This window comes from Neovison vison, chromosome 1 (genome assembly GCF_020171115.1).
Source record: "Neovison vison isolate M4711 chromosome 1, ASM_NN_V1, whole genome shotgun sequence".
Taxonomy (NCBI): Eukaryota; Metazoa; Chordata; class Mammalia; order Carnivora; family Mustelidae; genus Neogale; species Neogale vison.
In genome coordinates, this window is record NC_058091.1 from 276,564,970 (window position 1) to 276,589,694 (window position 24,725).

The following is a 24,725-nucleotide window of genomic DNA, read 5'->3' on the forward strand; positions in this document are numbered from 1 at the left end:
AGAGCTTACCCCAGATTCTTTATTCCTTGCTGACTCCCTTCCCAAGATAGTGAATACAAAATGTCTTTTCTGTCTTAGGACCTATGCACGTACTCTTCTCCTGACTCCCTCTAACTCATGGATTCTCCACATGTATCAGAATTCAGCTGAGTGTCACTTCCCACGTTCCCTGATTACCTAGAGTTTCCCTCTGATTTATTCTCTATCCACTATCCTGTCAATGCCCGTGATAGCTTTACGACCCCAAGTATGAGTCATGAACCAACTGCATGGGCATCATGGATGCTCTTTGTGTGCTTGTGGGAAATGCAGAACCCCAGTTCCCATCCCAGACCAAAAGAATCAGAATTGCATTACAACAAGATCCCCAGTAGATTCATGGGAACATTAAAGTTTGAGAGGGTCACTTTGAAGTACTGATCACCGATTATATTTCTTTAGCTATGCACTTGCTTATTGTCTTTGTCCATTAATAATGTTAACTCTGTGAAGGGAGAGTCTTGGTCACCTTCTGTATTGTGGTATCCCAGTGCTTAGCACAATGCTTGGCATGTGGTTGGCAATCAATACATATTTGATAAACGAGAGATTTAATCTAACTTTCTCAATTGATCCATGAAGAAACTAAGGCTCAGAGAAGGTTAGTGACTTCTTTGAAGTTACATAGCTGTTATTAACATGGCCGGTGCCAAAAAAGAGAAAAGTGTTCTTGACTCCTAAGAAAGTGTATTCTGCATGTGTGTGACCTTGAAAACAATGGTTCTGGATGAGGTTACAAACCTAAAACTTTCTTTACTATTGTCCCTATATGGAGTTCTGATATTAATAGCAATGATTACCTATTTATATTCGACTTTGTCATTTATAATCCATTTTCACATACACTAACTTATGTGGAAATTTAACCAGAATTATTGTTATACATTTTCTTCTATTAGGAACAGAGAAAATGGTACACAGAGGTAACAAGTTTGTGGTTTCTATATTAATAGATCAAGAGATCACTGAAAAAAGCAAAGAAGAAGAGAAAGGAGGGATGCCTGAGTGGCACAGCCGGGTCAAGCATCTGACTCTTGGTTTCAGCTCGAGTTATGATCTCAGGGTTATGGGATCAAGTCCTGAGTTGGGCTCTGCACTCAGCAGGGAGTCTGCTTGAGATTCTCTTTTGCCTTCTCCCTCTGGCCCTCCCCCCACCAAAATAAATAAATATTTAAAAAAGAAGAGAAAGGAAATTTTTTTGTAAGAACAGCTATCCAAGAACAAGTTTAGTGGGTGGACAGCTCTTTGGCCAGAGAAGGACTGCCTGGTTGCGGTTGACCAAGTGGTTGAAGGCTGTCAGAGGTAACCCAAGGATGTAACTTGGATTTTGCTGATGTGGTTCCTGATTTATTTTAATTATCCTTACTGGACTTACATTTAGCTCAGTGAACATTTCTGTTTAATTAGAAAAGCTCCTTCCATGATTTAAATTTTGCTTGTCACTCACAGTTTAAAGTTTAAGCTCCTAATTGGAGGCCACAAACGAACCATAACACAGAACTTGGGATTCTCTGACCCCGACATACCCTTTTGATTTGAAATGAAATTCTCTGATGCCAGAGGTGTTCACCACATATCTTCAGTCTGGCTTTTTCTCCTATAAGAGGAAAGGTAGTACAGGGGAGTTGGTTCTAAAGATGAGGGTGTGGTTGATGAAGAATCCATGCTCTAAGACTATGTTCAGATCATTGTCCATAGACTAGAAAGCAACCAAAGATCAGCCAGTTCAACCCGCCTCTAACACAGGAGGCTTATACAATATCCTGGTATGTGGTCATCAGTGTAACCTTTTTTTTTTATTGTGATAAAATACACGTAACTCCACAGAATCCACGTGGTTATCAACACTGGTCATTTCTCAGTTTTATTTTTATAATAGCCATCGTAATAAGTGTGAAGTAGTAGCTTATTGACATCGAGGTATTCTTAAACATTTCCCTCCTGAGGTGGCAAGTTCAAAACAAGACCAGGAGAAAGTTTCAGACCACCCTCTAGTTGTAGAAAATTCTTACTCTTTGTTACTAAATCTTACCTTTCTCTAGCAGTGACTCTCAACCTTGGTTGCCCATCAGAATCACTTGAGAGCTTTTAAAAATTCCAATATTTAGGCTGCAAACCCAGACCAATTAAATACGTGTCTTTGAAAAAAAAAAATAATAAAATAAATAAATAAATACGTGTCTTTGAGATTAGAGCTCATACACTGGCATTTGTGAAGGCTCCATAGGTGATTAAAAAATATCTTATTTAAATTCATTTATAATTAACATATAGTGTGTTCTTAGTTTCAGGGGTGGAATTTAGTGATTCGTCAGTTGCACATAACACCCAGTGCTCATTGTATCAAGTGGCCCTTCTCAATGCCCGTCATCCAATTACCCCATCACCCCTTCTACTCCCCTCCAGCATCCCTCAGCTTGTTCTCTAGAGTTAGGAGTCTCTTCTGGTTTGCCTCCCTCTCTGTTTTTATCTCATTTTCTTTCTCCTTCCCTTCCCCTCTGTTTTGTCTCTTAAATTCCACGTGTGAGTGAAATCACAAGGTATTTGTCTTAATGTGTAACCAAAGTCGAGAACCACTGCTTACAGCCTGACCATTGGTCTCACTTAGTTCTGTAGCCTGCAGGAAAGCAGTTGCTACAACACTATCACCGTGCCTTCTCGGATGACTCCTATTAAATAGCCAGCCTTTCCTCCTGCTCTGGGAATCCTATCCTCCACTCCCTCCTAGATTTTTTTTACCATAGTATGTATCGCTGTCTGATACTTCACATAGTTTCTCATTTATCTGTTCATTGTCTGTTCTCTGTTTTGCATATCTCTGCTTCTAGAAGATAAACAACAATGCCTAATGAGAGTAGGTGTCAGAAAATAGTGTGGAATGAATGAATGCATAAATCTACTCTTATTTCAAATGACAGGGCTTCAGTTAGTTAAAAATGGCTTCTGTGTCTTCTCTGCCTGTCTTCTCTTCTCTAGATAAAACCTTTGTACCTACAGCCAGTCTTCAAAGACGTTGATGAATAAACTTCACTATTATGAATACATTGTCTTTCTTTCACTAAATTAGGAAATAATTGAGTACTTTCCATGTACTACCCATACCTGTACACACAATTTGCAGATTAGACACCGTGCTAGGATCTGGGAATTGCGATGAAAAGAGAACCAAAGTCATTCTGTGGGAGTGAGACAGAGACAATAATCAACAACAGAAGTCATTTCGGATAACAAGTGCTATAAAGAAAATGCACAATGTTTGTTGGCTGTGGCACATTAAACAGAGATTAATTTTACTCTGAGACCTGAAGGAGAAGAAGAAGGCAGCCACTGAAAAAGCATTCCAGGAGGAAGGCACAGCAAGTACAGAGACTCTGACTGAGGGTGAGGGGTGGGAGGGGGTGCCAGGCATGTTTCAAAAGGGCTCTCAGTCAGAGCCTAAGAGAAGGACAAGGAGAAAAACCACTGTTACCTCCTTTGATAGACACTTCACCTGCATTCACGTGGCCCAAGATCAGATTAGTTCGGGGTAGCCATATCACTCTCTTGAAGCCTTTTCCTCCTGAATTAAATCTTCCTTGTCCAATATGTGTTAACATGGTAGTTGGAACTTAAGTATGGAAGAGTGATTTGGATGAACATAGGTTGAATTTCTTTTCCTAAACCCTTAGCCATAACAACTTCAATCAGTCAATCAAAACACTTGTTAGCAGAATGGAGGAAGTTGCTGGTTTTCCAACCACTGCAATGCTGGGTCCTTATTCCAATTGGCCCCTAGTCTTCCATGCCTAATGGAAAAAAATTTGGATGGGGCCAGAACTAGAACGTGGTGGGCTGCTGCTAACTGGAGCCAGCACATCTTGGTTTTCAGTCGAAGTAGCTCAGTAAAGACAACTGTTTCTTGTATCTTGGGACCCTGTGTTTCCAGTGGGGGGACTCACAGGACAAGGAGCTTCTCCCAAACCAGACAGTAATATATTTTGACAGTTCAGTTCTCCCCTCTTGGCCTCAATTTCTCCATACTGTAATGTAGGGTTTGGGTCTGGAAGTTTTGAGATCCTTTTGAAACTTCATTAAAGAAGAAAATTTCATTACTACTCTATTAAAAACAAAACTTTTATAAAAGTTGGGTATTTATCCTTTCTGATGGAGACGTAATAATCCGTTGTATATATGGACCGTATCTTCTTTATCCGTTCATCTCTTGAAGGGCATCTTGGCCCTTTCCACAATGGCGACTGTGGCCATTGCTGCTATGAACATTGGGGTGCATAGGGCCCTTCTTTTCACTACATCTGTGTCTTTGGGGTAAATACCCAGTAGTGCAATCGCAGGGTCATAGGGTAGCTCTAGTTTTAATTTCTTAAGGAATCTCCACACTGTTTTTCAAAGTAGCTGCACCAACTTCCATTCCCATCAAGAGTGTAAGAAAGTTCTCCTTTCTCCACATCCTCTCCAACACTTGTTGTTTCCTGTCTTGTTGATTTTGGCCATTCTAACTGGTGTAAGGTGGTATCTCAATGTGGTTTTGATTTGAATCTCCCTGATGGCTAATAATGATGGACATTTTTTCATGTGTCTGATAGCCATTTGTATATCTTCTTTGGAGAATTGTCTGTTCATGTCTTCTGCCCATTTTTTGAGTAAAATAAGTCAAACAGAAAAAAAATCAATTATCATATGGTTTTACTTACTTGTAGAGCATAAGGAATAACATGGAAGACATTAGGAGAAGGAAAGAAAAAGTGAATTGGGCAAAATTGGAAGGGAAGACAAACCATGAGGGACTGTGGACTCTGAGAAACAAACTGAGGGTTTTGGAGGGGCGTGTGGGGAGACGGGTGATCCTGGTGGTGGATATTAAGGAGGACATATATTACATGGAACACTGGATGCGGTGTATAAACAATGAAACTTGGAACACTGGAAAAACAAAATAAAACTAAAAAAGTAAACCTTTTTCTTATAGCTTCTTAATAACCTGCAGATTTTGTGCTTTTATTATTGGGGGCACTTGCTTCCAAATTAATAAAAAAAAATGCTGAGTTTACGCTCAGAGGGCAGGGTTTATAGGACCAATTCAGATGCTGAAATTGACAAGAACACAGATTTGAGCTGTGATGTTGGGCACCAAAAGAAATAGGATTCAGGGCAGTGAAAGGAACCCCTGGGCATATTGATTGGCTGCTGTCTTTGCGATTGGATTTCCCAGAATCAGAGATCTATTTATTCAGGTCAACTTTGTTAGAATAATCTTCAAGCCATGACCTCTCCCTTGGACAGCCCGCCTATACACAGCAGCTTCTACATGGACAGGGACAGGGTTCTGGAGACAGGGTGGCCCTTGTATTCATGGAGACCCTGGTCCAAGTTACTGTCATTCATTCATCCAATGCCATTTTTCCTTCATCTGGCAAATGTGAGTGATACATTGTAATTGAATTGATCAGTGGAACACACAGACAAGGGCTCTGCCTCATGGAGCTTATACTCTAGCTAGGGAAGTGCACAAAACAGGAATCAACAAAATACATTTCTGAGCACAACTGAAGTAAGTGATCTGAAGGGAAATCACATGCACTCTGATGGGGAATAACTGTGCAGTTTCAGGGTAATTAATTCCCCTCTCTGAGCCTCCTCTGCTTAATGGAGGAGTTAACTAGTATAACATGTAAACTGACAGTTACAGACATTGGCATACAAAGGGTACACAATAAAAGTGTATTACAGCTGCTCAGTTAAAGTTAGCTTCCTGAAGATAAATGAGGGAAAAGATTTTCTTTCCCGTGCCTCAGAGTTTCCTTTAATTCTGTGTGTGTGTGTGTGTGTGTGTGTGTGTCCACACATATGTGTCTTTCAGTTCCAAGGAGGGTTTTGGGTCAGTGGAGAAGGTCGTGCTGCTCACGTTTCTGTCAGCGGTTATCCTGATGGCCATCTTGGGGAACCTGCTGGTGATGGTGGCTGTGTGCAGGGACAGGCAGCTCAGGTGAGTAGCAGGAGGACACCTCAGGAGGAAATCAGGGTAGAGTTCTAGGCTAGACTCTCCCTGGACAGTTGGGATCTGACCTATGAATTCCATTACAATTGTAATTATGAAAGGGAAATGATATTGTGAAGTAGAACAGGGAATAGATGACACATAATTCCCCATGACTAACATAACCAGTGTAAGCACTTATGATAATTTCTGTCCCATCTTTTTTCCTGTGTTCAACTTAGGGTTTTGGCAGGGGTTGGTAATAGGTGTGAGATACACACACACACACACACACACACATATTAGATATGAGCTGTATATATACAGCTCATATCTAATCTAACCTCCCTGGTTTATCAGTGGTTCAGAAAAGAGGTGACTGCCCAGTGACTAATCTTAATCCTTTGTCTTTTGCTCTTTCCACTTCATGAGTCTCAACCCAACTGCAATTAAAATCACTTGAAGACCTTTTGAAAATTGCTAATGTGTAGTCTAAGTATGTCCCATGTAGTATTTGGAACATACTTATATTAAGTAGTTATTCATTGTTTATTTGAAATTGAAATTTGACTAGGAGTCCTCTATTTTATCTGAAACCCTTGGGTGTTGGTGCGTGGGTGGGCTAATCACCCAAAGTCTCTGAACGAAGTGATCTGGGGAGAGACATGGGCATTGATATTTATAAAAATTCACCAGGTGATTCTAGGCTTCAGCCTGGATCGAGAGCCTCCAGGCCATAAAGGGACATAAAAGATGTGGTCCTGCATGACCTGTGGCCTTCCTTTCTAAGCAAGGCATGCACGAATCCGGGGATGATGCCAAGAAAGTGTAAAAGCACGATTCTGACCAGTGTCACAAACACGAGGCACACAGTAGTCAGGCTCAGAGTGGAATACAGTTTGTGAGGAAGGCCCTTTGGGCGGGTCTCCTGAGAATAACCAAGCCATGGCCTAAAGGGAAGGGCAGGTGGGCTCCTAGGGAGCCTTCTCCTCCTTAGGCCCTAAGGAGGGGTTCCATGCATGGGGGAGCTCAAATCAAGCCTGCGTGGCCTCAGAGAAGAAGATGGAGGGATTTGGGTGCAAGAGGGCAAGAGGGTCTGGAAAAGTCGGGTGGTTGGACCGTGCATGCCATGTGACAGGAAGGAAAGGGAATCTAACAGAATGCATTGCACAGTTGACTTTTTTCCCCTTTGTCTCTCTCCCTTCTTTGTTTCCCTCTCCTTTTTCCCTGCTCCTTCCCCCCCCCCCGCCCCTTTTCCTTTGTCCCTCCCCCTGCTTTCACTCACAGGAAGATAAAAACCAATTATTTCATTGTCTCTCTCGCCTTCGTGGATCTGCTGGTTTCGGTGCTGGTGATGCCCTTCGGTGCCATTGAGCTGGTTCAAGACATCTGGATCTATGGGGAGATGTTTTGCCTCGTCCGGACATCTCTAGACGTCCTGCTCACGACAGCATCAATTTTTCACCTGTGCTGCATTTCTCTGGATCGGTAAGGGCAGAGCAATGGGCATAGCAGAGCTCCATGTGGGGGGCAAGGACCTGATGACTAAGGGACCACACCTTTCTTTCTTCCCTAGTTCATTAGAAGGGATGAATCTCAGAGAGATAAAACTGGCTACTCATGGGTTCCCCCACCCTCCAGACTCTGCAGAGGGCTCCTTTTCAGTCAGGCCCTTTCTCAGGTCCTGCAGACAGAGATTTGAAAGGCTTAGAACCTGCCTGCGGGGGAGCTCGCAATCTAGACAGTGACAGGTGGCTAATGTGTGGAAATCAGATCCACCCTAGAGCTCTACATTTTATACTGATGGTGTGATCTAAACTCGGAGAGTAAGAATCAATACACCAGCCCTGTAGGTAGCAGGACTGGTTCAGAATGATAGTCTCATGTTTAAACATTACCTCCTCCCCCAAAATGTGTCTGTATTATGATTTTATGTGCATTCAACTTGGGGAATCTTTTCCAGAAAGTTAATTATAAAATCTCGAATATTTGCTTGTTTGGGGGGTGCGGGGCTAGCATGCAGGTTTTGTTCTTTTCCTTCACATTTGATTTCAGGAGGCCTAATGATTTCCACTTTTGCCTTATTTGTTTGAGATATATATCATTTGTCAGTTGTATTAGTTCTTGCACGTTTGTATTCAGCAGTAAAAGCAGAATGCAATTTAAAACTCAGATGATTCTAGGATCATAGGCCACCACCCTGGTATCTGTATCTTAGGGGTATCTCCCAAAAGAAGGTGTGGTGTGCGAGTCACATGTTATCAGAATGAGCAGGGACAAACTTTTCCTGTCTCTGGAAGAGTCCAAGAAACCCAGTTTTTCTTCCGGTCTAGGGATAGGTCGCTGTTTCTTTAATTGGGTGATAGGAAAAGCAGTTGACTAAAATTAGAGATTATGATGTATCCAAAATATGTGTCTTTAAACACGAAAATCAGAGTCTGTCCAGGGAATTACTCACTGTGGGGAAGGTCCTGAGGGCCTGAAAGCAGCTGCAGGAACACCGGATTCATCTCCTATCCCATGGGGCAAGTGCTTATTGATTGGAATGGGGGTGTAATGGCCAGCTCTGTTTAAATTATGTGAGTTCGTTCTCTCTCTTGCTCTACCAAGAACACATAGTTTAATGTGCTGAAGTTAAATGCGCATATGATGAAACTCTCTAGCTATGGACAGTGACTTGGTAAATCTGAGCTGCTGGCTGGAAGCCAGACCCATAGCCTCTCATGGTTTGAAATTTGTGTTTATCTTACAACAATCTGACTTCAGTCCATTAAAGACTTGAGGACAGTCACTCTATACATGGAAATCAGCATGAAAAGAAATGAAATGCCAAGGAGTAGAAAATGCATGGAAATCTTACAGGCTAGCCCGCATGTGATCATTGCCAAAATGAGTGCCAAGACGGGAAGTGTTACAGGAACTTGGAGAAGACAAAGCTGGGGGGTCTTGGCACCTGGAGATAACCTTCAGTTTGGGGCAAAAGCAAGGGGAAGAAAAGGAGCTGAATAGGGAGTGAAGAATTGGGGAGTGGGTGCATGAAGAATCATCTCCTTGATATGGAAAATTTACTCTGAGCATTCCTGAGGGAAGGACTGAAGGTTCCCTAGGGAGATTTGGCTTCAGAGTTCCAGATTAACTGTCAGGATCTTTCGAAATCATGACATTTTCCCTGAGTAGGTGGGAGCGGTCATGAAGCAGGATGGGCTGGTGGTTAAGAACCATCTGCTGTAGGACTGAAGAGATTGGGGTTCAAATCCCTGCTCTGCCAATGTTCGGCTCTAAGAACGGTGGTGAGTTATTAAGCTTTTTTGAGTCTCAGTTTTCTCATCTCTAAAAATGGGGGCAATAGCATCTATTTGACAGGATTACAGTTAGGATTAAGTGAGATAGTCCCCCGAAGGCATAGCACCAGCCCGGCTAGGCACCGTCGACAATTCTAGTGGATATTAATTTCAGTTTCCTGCAACTGTCCGTGCACCTCATGATCCTTCTTATGGAACTTGGACCTCTTCAGGGAATAGCTGCTTCAGCAGATGCATTGTCCAGGAATCAGGCAGTTGTTCTTAATGGGGTCTTTCCTTATCCCCTGCATTTAAATAGTAAGACCTACTGATTTTCCTTCCTAAACAGATCCAACTCTGTTGCTCCCCGTCTTCATTATCCTAGTGCAAACTAATGTCATCTCTTGCATAAGCCACCTCTGCAACCTCCTAATTGTTCTCCCCACATCTACTTTATCCTCCTCCAATCTGCTCACACCTTGTAAGAGCTCATTGCCACCGTCAACCATGCAGATCTTGTTGCTTCTTTGCCTGAAACCCTTCAATGGCTGTCATCAGACTGAGGATCAAGACCAGACTCCTTGGCCTGTAGAGTTTTGTGCCATCTGTCTCCTTCTCTGTCCCGAGCCTCACTTGATGCCCTTCACCGGTCTCGCTCTCTTGGCTGCAAGCTGTCTTGGCCTCCTTTCTCTCTCCAGTGCTCTGTGCTCAGCCATCCCAGGACCTTAGCTCTGCCCTCTGCCTGGAAAGCTCCTTTGCCCCCTCCTTTCCTGCCTGTTTTTCAGATTTTAGCTCAATTCTTTCCTCCTTCCAGAAGCTGTCTCTGACCCCATCAAACCAGTTCTGCTTTGTAAAATTTAGTGCAATTGTGATTTAAATCGATTCTTTAATTTTTTTGCATATATACTTTTTTATTGAAGTATATTTAATATGCCATGTTATAGTACTTTCAGGTTTACGCACAATGCTTCAACAATTCTGTGTATTATTTAATGCTCACCGTGATAAGTGTAGTAACCATCTGTCACCGTACAATGTTATTACAATCTTACTGACTATATTCCCTGTGCCGTACTTTTCATCTCTGTGATTTATTCATTTTCTAACTGGAAGTTTGTACCCCTTATTCTTCTTTGTCTATTTGACCTATTTCTGCCCCCCTCTTCCTCTCTGGCAACTCCCTATTTGTTCTCTGTATTTAAGAGTCTTAGGGGTTTTTGCTTTTTTGTTTTTGTTTTGTTTTCTTTTCTTTTCTTTCTTATATCCCACTCATATGTGGAATGTCTTCCCTGAGGGGAGAAAGTGCAAGGATATGAAAAAGGACAGGGTCCCGCCCTCATGGAACTTTTCTTTTTCCCCCTTTTAATGGGGAAATTAACAATCGACTAGTAATTACAGAAATACTGATTTAGGTATTTGGAAAACACTGTTCAACAAATAGAGTATTCAGTACACTCTCTTTCTGAGGAGAGTCTCTTAAAAAGACAACTATCATATGATCTCCCTGATATGAGGAAGTGGTGATGCAACATGGGGGCTTAAATGGGTAGGAAAGAATCCATGAAACAAGATGGGATAGGGAGGGAGACAAACCATAAGTGACTCTGAATCTCACGAAACAAACTGTGGGTTGCTGGAGGAGGGGGGTTGGGAGAAGGGGGGTAGGGTTATGGACATTGGGGAGGGTATGTGCTTTTGGGTAAATTGGAAGGGGAGATGAACCATGAGAGACTATGGACTCTGAAAAACAATCTGGGGGGTTTGAAGTGGCGGGGGGTGGGAGGTTGGGGTACCAGGTGGTGGGTATTATAGAGGGCACAGCTTGCATGGAGCACTGGGTGTGGTGAAAAAATAATGAATACTGTTTTTCTGAAAATAAATAAATTGGGAAAAAAAATCCTCTTTTTGTGCCACCATTAGTTCCAGTTCCTTCTCTGATAGTGGACATCAAAACTTCCAGTGCCATAAATAAGATGGAGTCAGATGGTTTCATTTGGTTCGTTTTCCTCAAGAAGCCTGGGAAATTTGCCAATTGTCTCTAGCATCTCTTGTCCCTACACCAATATTCTCATTGTGCTAGAAGGTCCACTCTGAACATGACAACACAGTATCTTAGGCTGGAAGAGTACGCTTTTATTTATCATCTAACTTATGTTTGTCTGTTTTTTAAAATTTATTTATTTGACAGACCGAGATCACAAGTAGGTAGAGAGGCAGGCAGAGAGAGAGGCTCCCCACGGAGCAGAGAGCCCAGCGTGGGGCTCAATCCAAGGACCCTGGGATCATGACCCGAGCGGAAGGCAGAGGCTTTAACCCATTGAGCCACCCAGGTGCCCTAACTTATGTTTTTCTGTGTCCCTTCCAGCTGACAGGGCTGGACTGAGCTGAGCCGGAGCACAGAGTGAGTGTGTTAGTGAGATGTGATTCCTGGCAAAATGTTTTGTCTTCCTCTCTGGAACTACCCTGAGTCTGTGGAGACAACTGATCTAGGTAGTGCTTCCCAGGCAAAAATGCTGACTGTGATTCTTAATTCTACTGGGATGGCAGACCTTTGGATCAAAGCAAGATGTAGGACTCCATTAATATTATAAAATGTTTTTTTCCCAACTGCAGTGCTCTATCCACTGTGTTTCCTGGTGCTTTGAGAATTGAATCCTATTAATGAAAGTTTATTGCCTTGTTAAAAATCATTTCTGAAGCATAATTAAACTACATGTATCATATAGTATGGGTCATGGGAGACCAGAAAACTGCATTAAAAGCATTATAGTACAGTTGATTATTTTTAATTTGAGGTTCTGTGGTGAATGAAAACCAAGTATTTGTCATAGAGTACTGGTTCTAATCCAGCCACTAAAAACCATGGGAAATAGTTATGTGTACTGACCTGGAAGAGACCACTGGTGTATTATTTGGAAAAAACAAAAACAGAAACAAATAACAACAAGTGTCAGATTTCAATGTTCAGAATAATTCCACTTCTGTAAAATAAATATAGAGATGTTTATATCTAGGTGTACATGAGTGAGTGTGAGACAGGTAGAGACAGAAAGAGAGAGAGATTGATTATGAATGAAATTGCATGAAACCAATAACAAGAGTTATATCGGTGGGGAGCAGGGGGGGGGCAAGTTGGGAGTGGTCCTGGCCAGACTGGATAATCAGTTAGATTCTCCAACTGATAATGGGTTGGGGGACATCACTCTTACTAACTTCTAAAATACAACTTTTATACTTCAGTTTTCCCTTTGCTAGATGTTGACACTTCTTGAATGTAGGAGTATCCATAAGAGCCTTTGGCTGAAAGTGCTCCTTAGACCAGTACAATCTCAAGTCACTGAGAACATTCTGACATTAGGCTAAGAGTTCCCTCTGAGGGCTGAGCAAGGCAGAGAGCACAGACATCTTCTGGTCAACGTGTCCCCTCTGCTTTCCCACAGGAGGCCCTGGATTCACCCCCGGTGGGAGCCCTCACCATCTCCTAGAGGGTCAGCACCCTCTACTTCCCTCTGACCCTCCCATCCATCTTCCTTGGTCCCAACCCAGGTTATGACCTTTCACCTGACCCTCTGCAGCAGCCTCTTTTCTAATCATCACAGTTTTAAACAAGCATGACAGTAATACCTGGGCATTGTAAAAAAAAATAAAAAATGCCATCAGTTTACAAGTAAGAACATAAAAAAGGTCTCCATTTTCCCTCTGCACTTCCACAGCTGAAAACCCCAGAGGTAACCACCGTAACTAGTAGCTCCCTTCTGTATCTAGTCGTTTTATATGCAAGAAGTAGACTTCAATGAATATATTTTTAGTTTACTCAAACGGATTTATATTTTAAATAAATCTTTGAAAAGGGCTTTCCCTGTATATATCCCAAAGAATTTTCTGAATGTAGCGTTTTGACCGAATTGCTTCTCAAATGATATATTAGTAAGATCTTTTTCAGCAGCGTGTGACAGAAAATAAATGATTGGTTCGGTTAGCTAAAAAGTCTGGTATCAGACATGGCTCTCAGTAGGGTTTGAACAATGCCATCTAGAATCGCTCTCTCCGTCTGTCTCTGTCACCCTCTCCTGCTTGTGTCTGCCTTTTCTTCTTTCTTCTGTCTCTTCTTTCTCATTCTGTCTGTCTCCCTCTCCTTCTCTGTACATTTCTCTGTGTTCTTGTCTTTCTATCTGTCCTCTCTGTCCCTATGCTGTGTTCTTACTGGATTCAGTCTTCGACTGGGGTTAGAAAAATGAGTCTTAAACCATCCTTGACTCATGAGTCTGCAAGAGCAGAAACCTAAATGCTCTTTCTCATGGAAGAACTTTGGCAGCCTTTGCTTGAGTCACACTTGTCTTGACTAATCACCATGGTGGGATGATACACCTGGTTGCTGGGCAGAGGTGAGGCGACGTGGCTGTCAGGTTTACCTGAAGTGTATGGCATGGGAGAACAGCAGTTTCCTCCGGAAGAAGGATGTGGGCAGACAAGAGTAGCAGACATCAGCTTCTGTTAAGCTGGTTGAGGGACATGCAGATATCTTTATGGAGCCTCAACACCATGGCAAAGGTTTGCTATTCCCACCTCTTCTTGTTTTAGGCCAAACATCCCTAGATCCTTCCACTGGCCTTGTAGGCAAACTTTTTAGACTTTTAACCATTTTGATCCCCTTTCCCTCATCAGTGCAGTACTTTGTCCTGTGTTTGGCATCAAATGCGACCCCCCTTTAAAATGTCTCACTTCACCCAGTGTACTATTCCCTACTATTCCCTCTTGCAAGATCTCCTCGTTGATACCAAATTGCCACCCTTTCCCTTGGCAGCCCAAGAACTTGATGACTTTCATCTGCAAAAACTCTTCCAACCATTTCTTAGTCACAGGTTTTCTTTTAAAACAGGTTTACTTGTTAAACATATGATTCTGACTCAAAGATTGCGTATTTCATCCTGTGCTAGAGAGAAACATGTCCACATGTCTTCAGGCTCTCCCGGTAGCATCACTCAGTTTTATAACATGTACGTGAAAAGTGGCTGTCATTGTGAACTTGTGTCACACAGTGACATTTGTTTTCCCAATGAGATTGAAATGTGCTTCTGTAAGGAAAGCATATTATGTTTCCCCTTCTCATATACTCTCTGAGGCCTGGTTCATGCTTTGTACATAATAGTAATATTTGTTGAGTGAATCTCATGCTAGAGGATATGAACTCTTATTTTTATATTCATTTCATCAAATATGCTTTGAGCACTTGCTAATTGCTAGGGGCTGAGTAGAGCAGTGCAGTGGTGAATAGCCAGAAAAAGCTCTGAATCACAGAGCTTTTAGTCTGGAGGGGAATACTGGTAGTCAGTAGGGAATTATGGTAAAATGGTGGCCCTAGAAATCAAGGAGAACTTGTTCTCCAAAGCAGCGGAAGCTCTGGGAGGAAGTAACAGTGAGGCTGGGATCTGTGGAATATGCACATGTCAGTAGGTAAAGGGAAGAAAGAGGAGGCATGGGGAAAGAAGGTTCCAGAAAACAGCATGTGCAAAGTCTCAGGTTTCTCAGTGACATCTTATCAACTCTAGGCTAAATTCTTACCTTGTCTTTCAGTGCTTTTCCCAACATGTCCTCAGTCTGTTTTTCCTACCTCAGCTCCCACCCACGAGTGATCTATTATCGTATCCTGAGTGTATGCTTCCTCATAGCCCCGTGTTGCTGCCTGTGTCTTGCATTCCTTTTCTTTCCTGATGAACTCTTACCTTTCACTATTCAGGCAAAATATGTCACCTTCTCTACCAACTGGCCAGGCTTCATTCCCAAAGATTTGTTGTTTCTTCCTCTGAGTGCCCACAGAATATTAAATATCAATTATCACTTATCTTAATCATTGGTTTAGGTCCTTCTCAGCCTACACTAGAAGCTCCTTGAGAGTCACACTCCAATTCACCTGTCCTGTGCTCTTCAGATCAGTCCCCAGTAGCTGCTCCAGGCACATTTAGCTGATGCTCTGAGATGTGACTTGTGGTTGCTTGGGCAGACTTCAGTGTTTATTTTTCTGCCCTTCTAGAATGTGCAATGTAGCAAATGGTTAAGGATGAGGTCTGGGATGTTAGACAGCCTGGATTCAATCCCGGCTTGAGCAGTTATCAGTTGTCTAATCTTGAGAAGTTACCTAAATTTTCTAGGTTTTATCTACTCAGCTGTAACATTATACTAATAATAGTACCTTCTCTTTGGAGTTTATGAAGAATGAATAGCGGAATGCACGCAGAGAACATAAATCAGTACATGGTACGTAGTAAGGATTCAGTAAATGTTAGCCACACTGTCATTCCATTATTGGTTGTTTTTTTTTTTTTTTTTTCAAATGAAAATTTCTACTGGTTGGTGTGGGTGCCTTCCCAGACACTGGTAGCTGCCTTTTCCTTTGTGTTGAATGACTGAGAGTCCTTCAAGGTTTGCCCCTCAGCCAGCCAGCACTGGGCCTCTCCCCGTTGGAGAGCTCGCCCATTCAATGGCCTCACCAGCACCTCTAGTGTCATCTCTCCTGCAGTTGTGCCCCATGCTGGACTCTGGGCTCCCATCTCTGCCTGTCTCTTTAGCATCTTGCCTTAAGCTTCTGTCTGTCTTCTTAATTCCAATGTGCCCAAAGTGGAAATTTCCATATAAACTAATACCCTTTTCTACTTTGTACATCAAAGGTGCATCTATTAGTCATCTTTTAGTCATTTAAATGCAATTCTTTGAAATCATCTTTGACTTACCTACCATGACCACTGGATGCCAAATCGTAGATGTATTTTCATAAATAACTTTCCAATCCATCTTCTTCCTCCTCACTCCTTTCCCCCCTCCCATTGCTTGGTTGTTGCAGTAGGCTTTTAGTTATTATTCCTGTATATTATCTTATTTGTCAGGAGTATCTTTAAGTTATTTAAATATATTTCTTTTTTTTCCCATGGGTCCTCAGTTCAAAAAGCATATAGAGTGTCACATAATCTCCTTCCTCTTCCTAAATAGGCTTGCTTTGATATCAACTTGCCCATTTCTTTTTACCAGCATTACCAGAGCATGGACTTTGGTGGAAATGGGTTTAAGTCCCAGTTTTACTGTATCCTGGCCGTATGATATTAGTTGAGTGGATTGAACTCTCTGGGGCTCAGTTTCCTCATATTGAAAATGTGGATGAGGGGTGCCTGGGTGGCTCTTGATTTTGGCCCAGGTCATGATCTCAGGGTCATGTTATTGAGCCCGCAGCAGGCTCTGTGCTGAACATGAAGCCTGCTTAAGACTTTCTCTCCCTCTGCCTCTCCCCCACACCCAGAGTGGCTATAGGAATTAGATACAATATAGAATACACCTCTGGCCACATAGTGTGCCCTCGGTGAGTACATGGCACCTCTGTTAGGAATAGTGGTCATTGTAGCAGAGAGAAGAAACAGACAATTATGGTACAACTGGAGAGCAGCTGTGTTGCAGGCATAGACAAAGAACTATGAAAACCCAGACCGGAGATGGGGAACCGATTATAGATCTCTAACAGAAGGAATTCTCTCCTGTTGTGTTTTTTTTTTTTTTTTTTTTTTTGCGGGGGCGGGGGGCAGAAAGAACTTTCTAGGTGATAGGACTCTTGAGCTGAATCTGGAAGGGTGGATGGGGCAGTCATCCAGTGCCTGGTGCCAGACTCTCCTAAATTCAATCCACACATGTCTAAACTTAGGATACCTTGGAAACCTTCATGTGTGTTCAGTAAGCCCTGCCAGGATGTTTTCAGATGGCAGTTTTGGCAGATTATTCCTTTATCTTTAGTCTATAATAGCTCAAGAAGACCCCCTCCTAGATAGCTGATACTCCCCTTCTTGCAAGTTTTCTGATCTCGAAGGCACAGAAGAATATTTAACAGAGAGGAGAACAGTAAACATTAGATCTACAAATTGCACAGGCGGTTATGGCTCCTGCAGAGGCCCAGTCTGATGCCCTTCAGGTCTCTGATGGAAAGGCTTCTCTCCCTGTCTCACCAACCCCCAGTTTTTTCTTCCTGGAATGCAAGTTCTCACTCTGCTCTTGGGTACATTCTCAGCTCCCCCTTATGTCCTTGGCTCCTGATGAATATCCCTGCTGGGGTCTTTCTTCATTGATCCTCTCGGTGACTGACCCCTTGCCAAGCTCCTTGGGGAACATAAGGAAAGCCTTTTAGCTTTTGTTTTTTTTGTTTTTTTTTTTTTTAAAGCTTCTTCTGCTTCTCCATCTCTTTCAAAGGGGAACCAGAGCAACTGGAATATTACAAAACCAGTTACTACAACCAGAAAGATAAATCCTCTTTATCTAGAACTCTGCCACAAAATGTTTGGCTAGATCACCTACTGGAGGGAGCACTGCTATGCAGCCATATTTAACTGAACACCACAATTAAACCAGACTATATATTACTTGTTTACTTGTTGTGTTTATCTATATAACATCTGCCCCCAAATTTAATGGCCTGAACAACAATGTATTATTATTAGATCTCACAAGTCTGTGCACCAGGAATTTGGGCTTGGCTTAAGTTTCTTGGTGGTCTTTAGCTGGAGACTGGACTAGCCTAGGAGGGTCCAAGGCAATTTACCACATGCATAGCACTTTGGTGAGGTCATCTGGAAAGCTGGGCTCAGCTGGGCCCCTCTCCCTGTCCACAGGGTTCCAGGTCTCTATACATGATCTCATGTTAAATCATGTAAGAAATCTAACAGGGCTCTTTTTTTTTTTTTTTTAAAAAGGCTCTGAGAAACCAAGAGCCCTCTTAAAAATTAGTCTCAGGACTGGTATACAATACTTTTCATGAACTCTTGGTTGCAGCAGTCACAAGACAGCCCAGATCCAAGGGAAGGGACGGGCTCTCCACTTGGGGATGGGAAGGGTCAAAATATTTGTGGCCATCCAACACAATTACATCCTCTTACAAAAACTAAGTTGTAATTAATCCCCTTTTACATATAAGAAAACAGACCTAAAGACACCAAGTGATTTGTCAAATGTTGGAAGGAATAGCCATGAAAGAGTTGGGACTACAACTGTTTTTCTTGCTAAAGGCAAAAATGCCCCTGTAACTGATAAATTTACTGATTCAGTGGAGCTCTCTATTCCCTTAGTCTAAAGTCCTAAAGACCACTAGCTTGCACTTTATGAGTTGGGAACCGTGGGGGCTAAGTCTGTGGTGAAAGATTTGTCTTCCTGATCCCATTGTGATACTTGGGTCTCAGCAGCCAGGTGCTACTTTGTCTCTTCTCTCATGCACTCGATACTTATTTCTTTAGTTGACCTTGATTAGACATTTGGTCTTAGTGACCGTCTAGGATGTTGCCTTCGATCCTTTCAGGTAGGAGAACTGGGCCTGGATTAAGTCCATAAGAAGATACTACATATAATCAAATTCATTGCTTCTAACCAATATGATCTCAATCTTTCCATTCACTTTTAGGGACAAACTCATTCACCATTTTGTTTCTTATAATTGACTGCCAGAAGAGATGTTGAACCAAGTGACTTCCATTTTATTTGTTAAATAATTTAGAGCCCCTGATTCCAAAATGCATTTGAATCTATTTGAATTCATATATTTGTGTGTATATCTATATATACTCTCTGATCTTTTACTTATTTATTTATATGTATACACTCACACCCACACATATACATATATATACTTATATGCTTAGATATTAGATATATACATAAAAGATCAGAAGGAATAGAGGTAAAAATAATAACTATTATTTATTAATATTTATGTGCCAGGAACTTTCTATTTTAAAACATTTTGTCATCAATTCTCACCATCAAACAAGGAGGTGGACACATGATTCCCACATTACATGTGAGGAAGCTGGACCGTGGAGAGGTCATATAACTGATCCTGAGACCACAGAGCTAATAAATGGTTAAGGCAGAGAGACTTGATACCCAGATCAAGACATAGAGTTGACTGCTCAAATCTCCTCTAATTCTGAGAATCTAAGGTTCCAAGTTATTCTCCTTGCTCCTTCTGCTTTCCCTGTGGTTGGATGGCAGGAAGTGAGGAGGAAGAATTTTCCTTAATTGCAGGACGAGTGGGGAAGAGATTAGCATGGAGCTTAAAATACATGACTGTGTTCTAAGAGTTGTCAAAGTAAATTGTGTCCCCAGAGACATTTAAAAGCAATTTGAGCACACATTTACACATGGCTGCAGTTGGGGAAGCGGGTGGCTGGTGTATCAAAGGGGATTTTAATGGAGTTCTATAAGCAATAGTTTGAAATGCTTTTGCATAAGACATTTCTTTGCAAAAACTCATGCCACGTCTTAGTTAATCCGGGCCATCTGGAACCTCACTTGTCACTTAAACATTCATTTAACCGCTTTGTAAAAGTATTCTAATTAAAGAAGAATGGGACTTTTCCAAAGGAAACCTAGAGAACAGATATTGCAGATAAATCTATCCCTAAGATGAGACAAAACTGCTTTCCCTGGTGAGCACTGCCCACCTAGCCTGTCAACCAACAATCCTTCCTCCTGAATTTATTGTAACTCAGCTTCTTTAGTGGAGCCCGCAGCAATGTTGGTTGCAATGGACATTTTCCAGTTCAAAAAACTTTTGGTGACTCATCCTGGCATAGCATGCAAAAACTTTTGAGACAGTGGTTCTCGGGTCCCCAGACCACCAGCAGCGGTGTCGAATGCGAATTCTTGGGCCTGGTTCCAGATCTTCCAGCAACCTGTTTCAGCAAAGCCTCCAGGTGATTCTGTTGCATGCTGCAGTCTGAGAACCACTGCCTTTCAGCTGGCCTTTTTAGATGTATTTTTTTCTATGTCCTTACAAACACTCTGTGGTCCAGCTAACTTGTATTCTTTTTACGTTTATATGGCTATGTGGAGACATGGATATAGATTTATGGTTTTATATAAAATAATATTTTATATATTTATATATGATAAAAATGTATAATAAATATATAGTTATTTGTATATTTAATATATAATATAAATTTATGTACTATATATAAATTATATATTTTTGATATATATAAATTATATATATATATATATAATTTCTGTCTTCAGGCCTTTGTCCAGACTGTTTATAGTACATGGATTATACTTTCTTCTCTACCATCCTGACCCAGGCTCTGGTGTCCACTTTAAAAGACATTTGTTGGAGAAAACCTTTCCATCCCTCTACCAAATATGGCCCTTACATCCCAAAAACTTGGTCCCACATTGTAATGGAATTAATGTTAAATGGTAGTGGCTATGGGTTTATTATGTATTCAACCCATTCTGTGAACATCCCCTCTATTGAGCATTGTACAAGGTGTTGGGGATATAGTGGTAAACGAAGCAAACATTTCTGGATCTTATAAATCAGGTAAGGTGGACTTTTCTCACCCCCTGTCATAGATCATAGCTCTTTGAGGGAGTGCGGGTGTCTTGTACCGCCAGGTGTCCCCCAGGCTGTATTAAGTTACGGTGAGCAGGGCAGAAGGCAACGTACTAGTCTTCTCTGGTCTGCAGAGGATGCACAGGAGTCTTGTGCTCTCATTGGTAGTGGCACACTGTAGCGTGTGCTGAGGAAACGGAGGCCAATAGTATGGGGCACCTCGCGCCTTCTAAACCAGGCTTTCTTAACCTCACCACTGTGGACGTTGTAAATTAAGTGATTGTTTTTTGTGGAGTGAGGGACAGTCTTATCCTCTGTGAGACATGTAGCACCTCTGACTTCTACCCACTGGTGCCAATAGCATCACCCTTCCCAGTTGTGACAACAACAGATGTCGCTAGACCTTGCCAAGTACCCCTTGGTGAGCCAGACCAACCTGAGTTGAATCCAACCGGGTGTATGTTTCCTACAGAAAGTAAGACTTCAGAAAAATATAAAAACTCTCCTTAGATGTCTGTAGGAGCATTATGCAGAAAAAGAATTCGAGATAGAAATGTACAATTGAGCCAGAGGGTGAAGCTGGAGGTTGAAGAGAATCGGCTGTGGAAGGAATTTTCTTAACTTCAGGACAGTCTTAAGTTTGGAAAGTAGCACTGTGGGCTATGGTGAGTTCCCCATCCCTGGGAAGCCAGGTCTGGATACAATTCATTTTAGAGAAGATTTGGGGATTTCAGGATTTTGAGGATCCTACAAGTTCTGAGATTCAGCGATTCTGATTGTTTCTAAAGTGGCTTTTAAAAAATAGAATCATCCCTTGGGGACTTTGGGAAGGGGGCAGAGTGAAGTAATAATGATGAAATTGATGTCCTGGCCTTTAAGTCAAACTGCCTGGACTAGATCCCAGCTCAGCGCTCACCTTGGGCACATTCTGAGCCTTCTGTGTGTTTGTTTCCTCATCTACAAAACCGGTGCCTTTGTAGTTCCTGGCTCAGGAGCTGCTGTGGGGATTAAATGAGATAATCCAGGGAGAGCCCTCGGTAAGTAAACTCAGCCAGTGCGCTTTGCCTGATGTCCAGAGAGCATACAGATTTAGCTACTTCTGCCTAGTGGTGGTGTTATGTGTGTTTTGGAGCAGTTCATGAAAGGATAAATAGTTTTGTTATTCGCAGGGGTAATATAATTCAAATATAGAAATGAAAAAACAGCCACGACAGGTAACCAGTCTGATTTCTGTCCGGTTCCTGAACTGTAAACAAAGGTTAGAATTTTTAAGGAAACTCCATTAGTCCATTAACACTCGGGCTCAGTTTTTATTAATCATTTTATTCAGTGATGTTTATTTTCACTTACTTAATTTAGATTCTTGAATGCAGACTTCAAGAGAATGTTTATTTTTCTCAATTCATTGCTAGAAAGCAAAGATTAGAAAGTTATCAAGAAAGATAGAAGGATATGACATGGCTTACTTAGGGCAGCTGCCTCACACGTGCCGAAGCCTTGGTAAGAATCTTGAACCCATCAGTCACGTGGCTGCTATGATCGGAGTTCCAAATAAAAACCTCATATTTTCTACTCCAGGTTACTTAAAAATCAAAGTATGTCTGTCATTAGACAGCATCAGGCTGGATATGATAGAGGGGAAGATTCAAATCAAACAAATGCTAAGACACAGTTTGGTATTTTTCCTTTGCATCCTTACCTACCCCTTCCAACTTAGCCAATCCAATTCAAATAACATAAATAACATAAAATTATTTTTTTCCTTTTACTGATTGCTGATTTTTAAGGTAGGAAATAAAGGATTTTTCTTAGGCTTACCCAACCACCCCACAGCATGCGAAAGTAACTTTCTACAACTGTCTGTGCAAGAGACCAAGGATGCCTCCCCCTTAGCCCCTGTGGAATGAGCTGTCCAAGTAACCTTCTTTCAGGCATCCATTATCCAGCATACTTACTGCTTAGGTCAAATAAGGAAAAGACTGGTGAAATGTGTATGACATCCATGGTATTCCCGCTTGAGGTTGAACTTCAAAGGGAAATCTGCCATCACTATTTACTTCTCCATGGCAGGAGCTCCTAGTAACCTCAGGTAATGCAAATAAAGTGAGAACACTGGATGAGCAGACCATAGAGAGATCATTTTTTAAAAAAAAATTAAATCTAACTATTTTTATTGAGGTATAGTTGACATATGATATTATATTACTTAGATGTACAACACAGTGATTTGACACTTACGTACTTTATGAATGATCACCACAATAAGTCTAGTTGCCATTGGTCACCATACATGTTATTGCAATGTTATTGACCATATTCACTGTGCTGTACTTTACATCCCCATGACTTATTTTTTTACATTTGGAAGTTGGTCTCCTTTGATCTTCACCTATTTTGCCCATCCTCCCCCACCCCGACTATGAACACAAGGAGATTTTATTGTGCACAAGATAGATATTCATCATGCCGTGGGAATGAGGCGATCACTCTGGCCAAGAAAGACTTTCACAAAAATGTTCTGAGTGCTAATATGACTATCTATTCTAAAGTCTTCTTCTGTACATTCTGTTGTCTTCCCAACATGACCCTCTAAATATCTATATCCACTTAAGGAAGTTTAAAGTCTCTTTGCAGCTAAGATGCCCTGCTTCCTCAAACTGACATTTTGTTCCATAACATACTTAATTTTGCCTTGTCTTCTGCACTTCTGCATTTCTGTAACAATGGAGACCCAACCAAAATCCCTGAAATCTTGTCTTCATTTAACTTTTGTTCCAAGCCTCAAAAATCATAAATCATACAGCAAAAATAGGGCAACATCTGTTCTTCACTTAGCCCTTGATTGCTTCCTTTGGGATGGTAGATGAAGAGATGTTATAACTTTGAGCTATGATCTGAAAGTACATTGAATCAAACAAAGATAATCTTACCTAGAACAAAGTATCTATGAAGAACATGTCTGACATTCAAAATCATTTTTATGGAGGCAGAAAATTTTGCTGGGAAGAGACTAACTTAAGCCAAATTTGTTAGTTATCTGGAGTTGTCGTAGTAAGTACCACAAGCTAGGTGCTTGGAATAGGAAATGTGTTGTCTCACAGTTCTGGAAGCTAGGAGTCTGAGATCACGGTGTCAGCAGAGTCACGCTCCCCCTGAAACCTGTAGAGGAAGGATTTTTTTCCTTGGCTCTTCTTAGCTTTTGGTGGTTTGCTGGCAGTCTTTGGTGTTCCTTGGCCTGCAGAGGCATCATTCCAATCCTCCATCTCTGAGTATCTCTGAATCTGTGTCCAAATTTCCTTTTTTCTAAGGACATCAGCCATATGGGATCAAGGCCTACACTACTGTCTTTATTTTTACTGTATTACCTCTGTGAAGACTCGGTATACAAATAAGGTCATATTCCAAGGGACTGTGGGTTAGAACTTCAACATATCTGTTAGAAAAGGGAGACAGGACACAACTCAATCTGGGATACCAGCTTAAGCAAAAAAAAAGGAGTTTATTGGAAAGATATTTGATGACTTACTTAATTGAAAGAAGAGCTAAAGCAAGAAGACCTAAAAAGGCAAGAGCATGGTTGCCCAACCACCCAAGGAGCAGGACCTACTCTCAACCCCACTAGGAAGCTGCTGTATCAAGCGGCCTCCACTGACTTCCCCATCTTTGCATCATTCCACATGGCATTCAGAATCCTAGGAGAAAGTCTAATTGGGTCACTACGTGGCCAGAAAAATTGGGAGCACCATCATTTGCTCTCCCAACAACATGAAAACAACAGAGAAGAGATAATTCCCAAAGGCTTTGGATTGCTATTACCAAAATAAAGGAGGTAGGATATTAAATGGATAAAACTAAATGTCTTATCTAGACTCTCCAGCAGGAAATGAAGAAGGGAGCACAATTTGGGAAAAAATATTTTCATGTAGTCCAAATTCATGATAAATTCTATGTTCATAATAAATCCTTGATGATTATTAATATGGCCATTCAGAAGAGTTTGTCAATCTGATATGATTTGCCTTTCCTGTAAGTCAAGATCATGGAGGGAATTCCAGCTAATCATGATTCTTTT

The 24,725-nt window shown here is 41.6% G+C and overlaps 1 protein-coding gene across 1 annotated transcript in view; it reads left to right on the forward strand.

The window, feature by feature from the left end:
* Positions 1–24,725, forward strand: part of HTR4 (5-hydroxytryptamine receptor 4) — a 176,538-nt gene that overhangs the window by 93,435 nt on the left and 58,378 nt on the right. The window contains exons 3-4 of the mRNA XM_044231892.1: positions 5,897–6,022; positions 7,301–7,501. Coding sequence (XP_044087827.1) covers positions 5,897–6,022; positions 7,301–7,501 — 327 coding nt within the window. The remainder of the gene's footprint in view (positions 1–5,896; positions 6,023–7,300; positions 7,502–24,725) is intronic.